This window comes from Aphis gossypii, chromosome X (genome assembly GCF_020184175.1).
Source record: "Aphis gossypii isolate Hap1 chromosome X, ASM2018417v2, whole genome shotgun sequence".
In the NCBI taxonomy this organism is placed as follows: domain Eukaryota; kingdom Metazoa; phylum Arthropoda; class Insecta; order Hemiptera; family Aphididae; genus Aphis; species Aphis gossypii.
The window spans coordinates 30,540,874-30,554,369 of NC_065533.1; the positions used below are offsets into that span (position 1 = coordinate 30,540,874).

The 13,496-nt window shown below is 28.5% G+C and overlaps 2 protein-coding genes across 3 annotated transcripts; both read right to left on the minus strand.

The window, feature by feature from the left end:
• Positions 1-1,247: 1,247 nt before the first annotated feature.
• Positions 1,248-2,148, minus strand: LOC114119432 (uncharacterized). The gene is given in 4 exon segments (XM_050207162.1): positions 1,248-1,389; positions 1,391-1,554; positions 1,637-1,723; positions 1,789-2,148. Coding segments are annotated over 4 exon segments (585 nt in total). The 5' UTR covers positions 1,981-2,148.
• Positions 2,149-3,253: 1,105 nt separating this feature from the next.
• On the minus strand, positions 3,254-13,496 carry LOC114131554 (uncharacterized). 2 transcript variants are annotated; one of them, XM_027996802.2, is made up of 4 exons: positions 8,158-8,278; positions 7,890-8,093; positions 3,572-3,811; positions 3,254-3,439 (listed from the first exon to the last, which is right to left on the minus strand). In XM_027996802.2, exons 1-4 carry the CDS (start codon positions 8,257-8,259, stop codon positions 3,254-3,256), a joined length of 732 nt encoding a protein of 243 aa, XP_027852603.2. In that variant the 5' UTR covers positions 8,260-8,278. The 2 variants fall into 2 exon arrangements, with proteins under 2 accessions (XP_027852603.2, XP_050062687.1); XM_050206730.1 differs by lacking the exons at positions 3,254-3,439; positions 3,572-3,811; positions 8,158-8,278 and adding exons at positions 11,794-12,129; positions 13,358-13,496 and having other exon boundaries at positions 8,016-8,093.

The following is a 13,496-nucleotide window of genomic DNA, read 5'->3' on the forward strand; positions in this document are numbered from 1 at the left end:
AATAGAAGTTTTCTTCCACGATAATATCAGCTGGATCTTCGAACAAATCGGAAATCTCTTCATAATATTTTTTCTTCACCCATACCTGTAGTCGACGGTCACAAGTAGGACATGTTTTAATATTTTTCAATGTTGATAGCAATTTATCAATGTCGTCAACATACTCGGCACTCGATTTTACACGACTGTGTAACTGTATTGAGTCATATTATATTCTGTAACGCAATCATTATTACTAGCACAAAAATATTTTTCAGTAACAGAAAAATAGGTTGACAGCCGCAATCGTGGCAAAGTCAACAACTATAAAATGAGATTTTAGAATTTTAGAATATAATACATCTCATCGTAAGTGTAACAGAAGTAATTATTACTAATTACATCAAACTCGTGAAATGTTTCTTGTAAACCTAATGTGACAAATAGAGGATTGAATTTAATTTTTCGAGATATTATACCAACTTCATTTTATCTATTGTTATTGCATCTTTTTTGACCGTCCAATCTACTTTGGCATGGGTTTTAATTTCTGATGAATATATTTTTAAAGACGTCATTATATCCGCTTTGAAGGAAATACGATCGATGTATACAATTCTATCTTCCCCCCTAAAACTAAGAAACTGCAAATTATTTACAAATTCAGAGTCATCGAAAACGGGATATGATATAATCTGCTGTGTTTTATCCTCGTCTGCCCTTAAATAAACTTTAATTATTTTTAGAATATTATGATTTGATTTCTTCTATCGTTATATTTTTTAGTTCTTTCTCACATAATAAGGACCAAAGTCCTTTAGTCCAAGGGTAGTAATTATCAAAAGTGTGAGATATCATGATTCCGTGACTAAAAGTAATAAGAATATCTGATATTTTAAGTTGATCATTAACCGAATTTTAATGCATACCATAGGATTTATCATACCGATGTAATTTAGGATTAGGAATCAAAAAAAATATCGAACGATGAATTTGATTTATTTTTACTATCTCCATCACTAGTGTTCATGGTATCTTTTTTTTTCAAAAAAAAATAGTAATAATAATAATAGTAATGGTAGTCATTGGTATTTTTTTTTTAATTTTCCGTGCAACTTTCTTAACTTTTTCTTACATAAGAATCTTTTCCTGGCAATTACGACCCAAACAAAAAAAGAATGAGCGAAATCGGTCCAGGCGTTTCTAAGCTTACCCGTAACAAAGATTTCCACATTGATTTTTATATATTTAGATAGAAGAAATAATCTTCATAGTATAATCTCACGTATAAAATCCCATATATTTGGGTGTTTAGACATTTATGTCAATAATGTAGAGTGAAACGATTCTAAGTAGTTATTGGTCCTGTATTTACACCCAAAAACACTCAAAATTCTAGTTCCAACTTGTCAGCCAGTATCTTTCAACATACCCAACAAGAAAAGGTCTCAATTGTTGTTCAATGTCTGGGAACTGTTGAACATAATTCATGATAGCCCTAAATCCATCATATATATTATGTTGAGGACAATCTGGATTCCCTCTTTCTGCAGGTAAATTTGGTATAGCTAGTACCTAATATTGTGAAATTAAATACATTTTATTAAATAATTATCATATTTTTGTTTGAATTTAGTTTTTGTTTTTCTTGAACAACCATTCTCAAAACTCTAGCTGTTACAGGGCTAGTTTGAAACAGATGGTACACAGTGTTCAGTTTCCGTCTACTGTACCGTACGACTGCCTGTAAGATGAAACGCATATAGATACTACTAAAGTTTGTACTTTTTTTTACTTATTTATATTCACCTGGCAATAATGGAACCAACAACCGATCAACTAACTATCATGCATCACATTTTGAACAGAGTTCATCAATGGTATTTCAAAATCAGTTATGACACAGAGGTGTTCATAACGCAATGGCAGAATGTTGCGCACGACATTCAAAAGTACTTGATAATTTTCCTGGTTCATGTATATAAGAAATGCATATTCCATTGGGAATGAATGCAAAGTACAAGTAATATAAGTTAATGGTTACCTTGAAATTTGAATTAAACAATATCATTAAGAGGACGCCACACAAAATATGCGTGTGTGGCCTCCTCTAACACTCTACGCAATTTTTATAAAACTACTTACTACGCTTTTGTATACCATCTGAAATGTTACAAATGCACCTTTTTTTCAGTTCTGGTGGACTTTTTGGAAGTGTTTTGAAGATGCCATCAATTCCAGCTACTTCAACGGTGCTCAGTTCTTCTCGATATTTAGAAATTATATAAAAAATGATACAAATTTCAACAAACAATAACAAATTAACAATAACAATTAAACAATGTTAGATGTTGGCTGTTGAAGCTCTAGACATGTAGTATTGTAGTGCGCGTCATCCGACGTGTCGCAGCAGTAAATTATACCAAATAATATAGATTTCTATAGTATTTGATTATACCTAGCCTATTATAACCTAACCTACTATTATTGGCAGTAGCCAGTCACCAAAATAAAATTGTTTCACATCAAAGCTATTCCTGGAAATTATTAAAGGCGCGCTGATTACCGATAACCATAGCGCGCGGCGCGGCACTGCCAATACCAGGGTAAATATAATTACAGTCTATCGTGGTGGGGGAAATCGTATTCGATGTCGCGTAGGTTAGGTTAGGTTAGGACAGCAGCACACAATATTCAATAAAATTGAAATCTTTACGTAAAAACTGTTTCGCACGGTAAAGAACCACGAAGGCTACAGTCATAACTAAGTAACGAAATTTTCACACTGAAAACAAGAGACCTTTGTCTATGCAATGTCGTTTTTATTCTTTCGATATCACTTCTACAAAAAAAGTTATTCAAGTCTGAAAAACAAAAATAATGATTTTTAAAAACTTTTTTGTTAGAAGTGATATCGAAAAAATAAAAACGACATTGCATAGACAAAGGTCTCTTGTTTGCAGTGTGAAAATTTCATTTCTTAGTTATGACTGTAGCCGTCTCGGTTCTTCCCCGCGCGACACGAAGTGAATGATTCATTACACACAAGAATGTAGATGCTATAACTTAACTTTTTTGTATTGTTCTGAGCCACCACTATTCTAGTAGGCTGATTTTGTACCGTACATTTCGAATGAATAGTTAAATCTTATGGTAGGTATACAAATTTAAACTGTTCTTACAACAACTTTATGGAAAAATCCTCTAACTAAAGTAATAATAATCCTAAAAATTGCAATTTGTTCACAAATCAAAAAAAAAAACTATTTACATTTTAAGTTTGAACACAGTCTTTTATTTTTGGTAAGAACAAATATACAAAATATGCACATATTACACTTAAAAAAGTGAAAATTTCCATTGCATATACTAGTCTTATATTTTCGTAATATGATTGATTATTGACTAAACTTAAAAAAGCGTATAAACTGACTGTAACGCCAGATATCCACAATCTTGACTGAAAAAATAATTAAATTAGATTAAAAACTCAAATAAATAATAAATGTATTGTAACAGTAAATTTTAGTTTCATAATAATCATCAATAAAAACAAAATAATAGGGCATTAAAAATTAAATTGTTAGCTTACTGATCTTGGGCATATTTCGGGCATCAAAATCCACGGAATTGGGCCATATCCAATCGAATAAAATATAATATAAAATAAAATTAAACTAGGTAACCATAGTTCATCTTTATCTATAATGTCTATATGGTATGTGGCATTCATTAATAATAAAGTAATTGCCATTCCAAATCCCGAAATGATTAATAAATTTGTCTTCTCCGAAACACTCACGATGTATAAACATATAATAGATGCAATAAGCTAAAAAAAAAAGAATATATTATGTAAAAATTAAATTTGCATAGATAAAATCTTACTACGTATTATATGATACGATAGGTAAATTAAAAAATATAACGAAAAAGTTATAGGTTTGAAAACTTAAGGTTTTTTCCATTTAATTATTAAAAAACATTGGTTACTACTCTCAAAAAAATAAAAACGCTACATCACAGGTAAAGTTCTTTTCGATGCGATTTAAAATTTAGGTAATTTCGATGTAAATATCTAGGGAGTAATGTTGTCCAGCGCAAAACACTTTTTAACTATGTTACGCGTGTATAAGACAGAGACAAGACATGCGGTATAACATACTCTTAAGTGTCCTAAGTAACTAAACAAGTGCTTAAACAATTCTTATTAAAATACCACTAGATAATAATATTACCTCAAAAAACCTATGGACTCTTAATTCTTATCATTGAGTTCTATAAATCATGTGAAATCAGTATTGTATGCAAATTCCTACATCCATACAAAAATATTTGACATAAAATATAAACTAAAGCAGTGGTTCTTAATCTTTTGTGGTACCTACATGGTAAAAATAACATTAAAAGTCACGGACCCTAAGTTTAAATATTATTTCAATTATTTAATTTTTCACTATTTCAATAACATTTTCAAGTTTTTTTTTTACATAAAAGTTTAATTTTTCATACCAAACTACTTAATACAATGGAAATTTAAAAATATGATAAGTTCACAGTTTCTGTAATTGTAATTTAATTAATAAAAAGATATTAGTGTTGAATTTCTATAACAAATATTGATATTTCGGATTTTACCAAAGAATATTCTAACCAAAGTTTGAAAACATAATTATAAAATTGGTTTCTATAATTAAAAACTTGAAATCAATGACGTGTTAGGTATGTGCCAAAAGGTTTATTTTGAATTATTTACTATTTTTTTTTAATCTCAAAAACAATTTTAAAAATACATTTCAATAAAAATGTAAAACCCTTTAATAGCTTATACTTATCACAACTCATTAAAAAAGATGAATTTCCCACTTCATTTAGACAAAAAATAAAATCAGGAAAATGCTAGAACATGATAAGCACTACAGTTTATCGCTAAAAACCGTGCCAAGTTCGAAAAGACTAAAATTCAAAAGAATTTTTGATTATTTTATTAATGTTGGATTTTTATTAAATAAACTTAATACAAAGTTCGTCATAAGTTAGTCTTATAGTGATTTAAAAATTATAGAATACATAGACACAATTTTTTTTTATTAACATTTGAAGTTCAAATATTGACAAAAATTCGTTAAAATCATAAATGTTTGTAAAAAATGTTGTTGGTGTAATTCATTAACATGTTTGTATAAGTAGCTAAGAGTTGAAAATTTAATACAAGATTTTTCATAAGTTTAGCTTACAATATTAATAAAAGAACTTAAACTTTGGGGTATTTAAGCCATTAAAACATATACCACCTTTTTCACCATCCACTGGAAAATATATCTTAAGCTGACAAATCATCTCTGTTCAGAATCGTTTTTCGTATACAATGATACCTACATTGCATTCAAATTAAGATATAAATAATAGTGACAAACTGCAAAGTAGAACGTTTTTAAAATAAATGCACAAATGTATTATAAATAAAAAATATTTTTATATTATATTAAAAGTTATAAGTTAATAAGTTAGATATTCGATTAGTGTATGTACCTATGTATATCCCAATATCGGGACCCATCTTGCTTAACCTAACCGTACTAGGTGAAGGTAAAACCGACCCCAAATCCCCCTATTGCAAAAAAAAAAAAATTTAAAGGAGAGGCACACTTTAAAAAACCCTTAATGAAAGCCAACAATGAAAAATTTTGTTACCACACCAGAAGATTAGGACCCCCCCATACCGGCAGTAATGAGTGGAACCGGGGTCCAACGTAGCGAGCCCACTACGGTCGTCGTCCAATTTATTTTCATGTTGCACAGCGTTAGATAAAGATTTAACGCTTTTGTCAGATAAAAATAAATGTGAATTTTCAAGAGACGGACAGATAGTCTGTACAGGTGAACGATAAGGAAAACTATTTAAGTTGATGTTCAAAATCATTATTTCTCCCGATAAAGAAGAATCACAGACAAATATAATTATCAAGGATACATTACAATTATGGTATGAATGGTATCCTTACAACCCAAACATCTTAAATAACTGATGAAAGGAACGATTTATATTATTTGGTCACGTAGGATATTATACATAGTTGTAACAGTGTGGCTCAACACATGTGACCTATTTTGTGTGCCGCCAGAGACAATGGATGATCCAGTAAGGGTCTCTGGTGCTGGAGATAAAGACAATCTCTTTATAGCGCGGAGATCTTTGATGGTGCCGCCTGCGACTCTGGCTGGTTTGACCAAGATTGTCTCCTCTCATCAGTGCATGAGCACCCTTCAAAGTAATAAGTGCATGAGCATCATTCAAAGCGAACAGTGCAGGAGCACCGTCCAAATGAACAAGTGTAAGAGCACCTAAAACCACCTCTAATACCATTATGCGAGTAACAACTGAACTGTTTTTTTTTTTTTTTTAAAACGAAATTAAATAGTATTGCTTTATTTCAATATGAGTGTTTAAAAACCTTTTATCTATCTTATTACGTCATTTGCGAATTCAAACTCAGCTGTGAATAAGGTGAAGTGCATGCGCATTGCGCATCGATCTTTATATATTTATACTTTATTTATTTAATTTATTATAATTTAATAATTAATATTAATACTACAACGGTGTATTTAATCATTATCGAATCACGACCTCGAGGACCTTCCGACGATCAGGAGGAAGGTAATTACGCAAATCTAAATAACTAATAATAAATCCAGCATTCATTCAAGTCTTGTGTCCCTTGTGTTTGCTTAGCATTTATTCAAAACACATGCCCATCACAAACATAACATTCAAAATACATAACCAATATTTATTATCCCATAACAATATATTTAGATATTATATATTTTATTATTCCTTATTCTTTATAATCTTATTTATTTTTGCGTTATTACAGTTATTAATATATAATAATGCACATCAGCTATCACTTATCAAAATATAACTGAATAGTGGATGACACTTGTTCGAAAAATGATAAGAATCCGAGAAATGATAATCTAAAAAATACTACCTACCATTATTAGCAAAAATTATGGGCATCACACCATCAAATAATTATTATGGAATAAACGCATATATCGGGGCCTAACAAAAATGCAAGTGCAACAACTTGGAAATATAAAATATTCCCATTATATTTTTATTAAATTTATTTATTCGAAAAATGGGGTATTTAGCCTGTGACCTTTTTGAGGTGGTGTTGCATAATGAATCAAGGAATGTTTTCGTTTTATTCAAAACGAGTTTTATTCATCCGAGCGAGCGAGTGGCAACGCTGGCTCCTAGGTCCTTTTGAAAATTTATTTGGAGGGTGGAAAATGTATACACTCAAAAATCGTAGTAGGACTATATATAATGCCAAATGGTTAGAATTAATAAATAGTATTACTTCACAAATAAAAAAATAATTTTTTTATACATTTTTTGAAAATTCAATGTTGTCAATAGATTTTATGCGGTCCGTATCCTAATTATTTTTCGGACAACTGCCCCGACTTTTTACTGAGTCAATAAACATAATTGTCAATCTTTAATGTGTAGAATACTATTTCTAATTGGAATATTTTTACATTATAATGAAACAATTATTCATTTTCGTTGTTAATATTATAACTGTATATGATAGTTCATATTAAACCGCTAACATCCTTGAGAGCCGATCTCAGAAGGATAAATTACCCTTACTGCCTTTATCTGTATACTACGTATATTTACATCCACGGTTTTTGTTATGTATGACTAGAAAGATGAGGGCGTTGAGGACCCTCCTAAAAGCTGTGGATTCAAGTTAAGAACCACTGATATACAATCTATAGGGCTATAACTGATAGGCATTATAACAGTGTGTGACCAAGTATTCTAATTATATGTATTTAATTTAAACATATTAAGTATACGCCTACATTCTAAAATATGAAAATACTTGGAGAAGTAAAATTTCAGTCACATTTGGTATTGTTTCACTTATAGTTAATACTCCGTGAAGACATTGAAATTTGTTCGTTAGAAAAATATGACCACAAAACTGTTGAATACTAATTAAACATACGTTGATCAATAGCGGTCTACGAAATCGTTTTTGGGTAAAAAACAAAAATAAATAATGGTTGTCTTCGCTTTCAAAAATCTGCAAAAAGATAATTATAAATTTATTAACAACACCGCATAACATTAAGTACTTTATAACATACTTTGTAATAATTATTATTTAACAATTTAGTAGAGCAATTATCTTGAATCTGTAGGTTATAATCAAGATTATACACACTAGTCCACTCTTCATAAAATTTCATTTGATAATAAGGTGGGTCGTCAACAGCTAACAATACTAAAAGGTTCACTACAACCATAGCTACAATTCCCATATTCATATTTGAATAATTGTGGAATTCGCTTGTGACTCGTGAAAAAATCATACCAATTAGCAAATGTATATAATGAAAACCAGTTAACAGACCTAAACAATATTAAAATAAAAAACGAAGAGTATTAGGGTGTTCTTTAGTTAGTTAGTTTGTATACACCCTAAAATTAGTTCCAATGTACAAAATAATAAAGGTTAAATATTGAATTATAAATTGAACTCGAGTCCCAAACGTTCAAAGCTTTTAAATATACTCGCCATGGAATAAGAACGTACCTGGGTTGCAGACCAAACCTTCGGCAAAATGAGGATCTTATTCCGATTAACGACTCGTTTGTGCATATTTAATTTTTTTTTACGACACGTTTGTGCACATATATTTTAGGTTTAAAAAATAAAGATACAGCTCGTTTGTGCACATTTTCCCTAAAATATAATCGGAAATATAGAAATAGTACTAGACTTAGCACTTGGTGCTATCGACATAAGATCGCAAAATCCATCAGAAACTTCATCAGGGGGTAAATCCAAAAAAAACATTTCATCCATTTGTCAATTTCAGAGTCATTGTTTAGTATACTAGTAGTATAATATTTTGTGTTGTTGAATATGTCTAAACCAATTTTACCCTAAATTAAAGTTACAACACCTAATTTTGCAGTCAGGGAAATTTTTAAATACTGCATTATGCGCAATTTTTTCAGTCAACATGCAAATTGCTTAAATTAATAAATTAATTATTTTGCTAGTAATTTAAAAACGATAACGATTACTGAGAACTGTGTTAATAATATTGTATATCATTGTGTGTATTATTATTATATTTTGATACTGATTTTGAGTAGTTTAATACGTATGATTTAAAACATCCACCAACGGTTACATTTACTATTTTCAATTATTTTAAAGTAAATGTCTAAGGACCCAAAGGGCCCTGTATACTGAAAAAATGATAGCTACGCCACTATGCATAGGTATTATAAATTTATATAACTTAACCATTTTAAAATGACTATCTGAATCCCTTTTAGATTTTGAACGGAGTGATGAATGTATTGATTTTACAATGATGTGTTTTTTTTTTTTTGTGTCTGTCGACAACATTTGGAGCAGTAAAAATGCTTCGATTTTTGACTTCAGCCCCTCTTTGAAAAGGAAATTGAATCTAGTTGGTACTTTGGGGGGTCTAAAGTTAGGTTAGGTTAGGTTAGGTTAGGTTAAACCTAACCTAGGTTTTTTGAAATGAATCGAGAAAAACCCCAAAAAAATGAGGGAAAACGGGATTTATTACGCAAAACCAGTTTACGTCAAAATCGAATTTTTTATTTTGCTATAACTCAAAAACTAATCGATGTAAATACTTGAAGTTTTCACCAAATGTTTATATTAGCGCTCTTCATACACAGTTAAATTTTTAAAGAATTTTGAGTTTTTTTTGAACTATTTATAGACAATTGAAATTTTCAATTTTTCTAAGTATTTTTTTTTTAAATAACGATAAAAATTTTTTGCCTGACCAGAAAATCTTGAAAATTTAATACAAGGTTTCTTATAAGTTGTTCTTAAAGTGATAAAAAAAAATACAAAATCGTTAGTCACAATTTTTTTTTATAAGTTCTTAAAGTTCGAATTTATACGAAATATGTTAAAATTGCGAAAATTGGCAAGTAATTTTGTGGTTGGAAAATCGTAAAATTTTTTTCTTTTATAACTAAGGTTGAAAATTTGGTACAAGGTTTTCCATAAATTTTTCTTCAAATATCTGTAAAAAAAACTCTACCGGATTCAAACAAAACAATTTTATGAGTGTTTGAAATTTAAATTTTTACAAAACCTTGTTAAATAACGATTTATCCTCAAACGATTTTAAATATTTGTTATTATTCAAAAAGTATAAGTCGTAGATACTTGAAAATTTTATTAGTTATTTAGATTGGCATTTTCTTTACATGATTTAATTTTCAAAATATTTTTAAGTTTTTTTGAGCTATTTATAAACAACTGGAATTTTCAATTTTTCTTAAAACTTTTTTTTGAAGTGTCGATAAAATTTTTTTGGCCCAATCAAAATAATTAAAAATTTTATACAAAGTTCCTCATATGTTATTCTTATAGTGATAAAAAAATTATAAGAATACATAGGCACAATTTTTTTTTATTAGCATTTGAAGTTCAAATTTTGACAAAAATAAGTCAAAATTATGAATATATGCAAATTATTTTGTAGGTATAATTCATAAAAATGTTTGTATAGGTAGCTAAGAGTTGAAAATTTAATACAAGATTTTTCATAAGTTTAGCTTACAATAATTATAAAAGAACTTAAATTTTGGTGTATTCAGGCCATTAAAACATAAACCACCTTTTTCACCAACCACTGGAAATTATATCCTAGGCTGACAAATCATCTTCGTTCAGAATCGTTTTTCGTATACAGTGATACCTATCATTGCATTCGAATTTAACCTACCCTAGTCTGAAGTCAACCCCGCCCCTTAATGTACAGCAGAACGGTACCCACTTGTCCACTTTTTTTTTTTAATTATTTTTTTACTAATTTGAATAAATTTATTTATTTTTGATGTGTTAACATCTTTACACGCTATCTCTCTAAAAAAATGATGTGTGTAAAAAATGGGTCTAGAGTGAATTGGTATAAATTCGATGTCACGAAATAATGTAACGAAAATATGTAACGCAATTTGTAATCGAAAATAAATAAAAAATAATTCTAAAGTTTATATTGTGATATACTAATACATTTTGATCGTTTCAATTAATTAATTAATAACGTTATACATTGTCATTAACGTTAATAACCAATTTTTTTCTAACTAGGATGGCCAAACTTATTTAGTATTTAGCTTAGGTATCAATAGATGTTTTAAAATCATTACTCGATAAATTGTTGAGTATAATTTAACATTGTATAACAGTACTACCATACTGTACAAATCACGTCATATTATTATTAGCGAATCAGCTATTGTTAATAGTGGCGTGAGACTTAAGGTCAAAAGATCATCAGTATAATATAAGACTGTTTATTTGTATACTGTGATCACTACATTATAAAAATACTTAAGTGTACGTAATGTGTTAGTAAACAATTATTTTTTTTACTAAAACAGTGTAGTCATTTTTGTTCAGATCGATCTACATAATCCTTATATTCAATATAAATATCAAATACACTAGTTTAGATCACACAATGAATTTTTTAGGTATAATATGTAATATTATAACCGAATATAAATATGTAATATAATATTATAATTTGATCCGACTAGACTGATTTGCGGAACCGTATAAAATTGTTGGCCCCAACCGCAACATGTTGCGATCGAACCGAAAAACGCATAGTATGGTCCGGGCTTTAAGTAAAGATTTTTAAATGTATGACGTTTATGAACCTATTTTATAAATATCGTAATAAATATATATGATTCAATAAAATATTCACTTCTTATTTTTGGATCGGCAATTTCTGCTGCATAATTGGGTACAATAACACACACAATCCCAGCGCCAAAACCTTGCAGAATTCGTCCTGTGTACAGTACCATTAACACACTCATTGAATACATTATTATTACGGATCCACAGAAAGTAAAAAGCATTCCGATGATAAGTACTGCTTTAAGACCAATCAATGATGCTACCATTGCCGCAGGTCCAGCGCTGGTAATTGCACCAAGAAAAAGAAGATTTTTTAACCTTAACGTTTGGTACATTTCTATGTTTGTTGTACTCCATGTCCATTCCAAACACATACCAATTGTTAAAGAACACGAAGCTACTAAATAATAAAATATTATATTTGTAAATAATTCAATTGAAAATAATTATACTTAGTTATGATTTATGATAAACATGTTAATGTTTACGAATAGGCATCTAACTATATTTTGCCTTACAAGTGGGTATAAATATAAATATAATATATTTTTTTTTTTTAATGAACGAGTATTTAATGTATTATGCAAGCAAAATATGAAAAAGTATTGATTCAAAGAAATAATTTAAATGTAATTTATTCAATGTTAAAACTAAAGAATGAAATCTAAACAATTAGGTATATTAATATATTTGAAAAATTATCTTTAATTTAACTCTAAATTTTCAATTAAAAAACACTATACTGCTTTTTTTAACAGTTTTTAGATACCTATGATGTAGATTTTAATTCCAAATCGAATTCATTTTTCAGAAAACTCTTAATTATATTCAATTGGATCAGAAAACTTTCATTGAAATCTTCATAAATCAAAATATTATCATTTTAAAAAATGGGATTAATTCAGTACATTTTTGAGCATATTTAAAGACGAACTGAGTTTTAAAGATAGATACTTATTATTTATTAATAATGTTGAAAATATCATAGAATATGTAAATTGTAATGATCTTTGTCAATAATAATGCATTACAAATCTGTTGAAAGTTTGTCGTATTCATATTAACCCTATTAGAAATCGATGACAAAAAATTGAATTAGGTAATTTAGGAACTAAAGAAAAATAATTATGAATTGTTTATAGACACCAATTGTACCTATAAAAAGTAATAATTGTTAATCATTGATAAGTTATTTACATATGAAGTCTTGTATGTACTTACTGATAAAAACAATTAAATATAACTATAATTTTTAAATAATTTAATTTAAACGATAAAATTTCACTGTGTTTAAACATAAATACATCTCGTATTATTTCGAACGTACCTATTGCTTTATACACTTCATATAATATTAGTATTCTATTAGTATAACTATTGAGTTAACTGTTAACTATGATGCCTAAACAAATTATTTTCCTGTATTTTTACACCGTAGACACTAGGCATGTATACAATATAATAATACGGAGAGAGGTCATACCAAATAAATATTATTTAAAAACATTTAGGGAATGAATCATTTTCTCTCCTATACGCTCCATTTATAAATGTTCGCATCATAGTCCGTATGGTACTATAGCTATTAAAATTGGTAACATAAATATAATTATTAACTTTATTCTCACCCAACATTGTATAAATAATTTGTCTTATTCTGTTCTCTAATAACACAATAAAGGGTTTTCTGGATAAACATTTTGACATAACTGTAACCATACTTTTAATTTATATATTTTATATATTATAATTAAATAACGTCTTTTA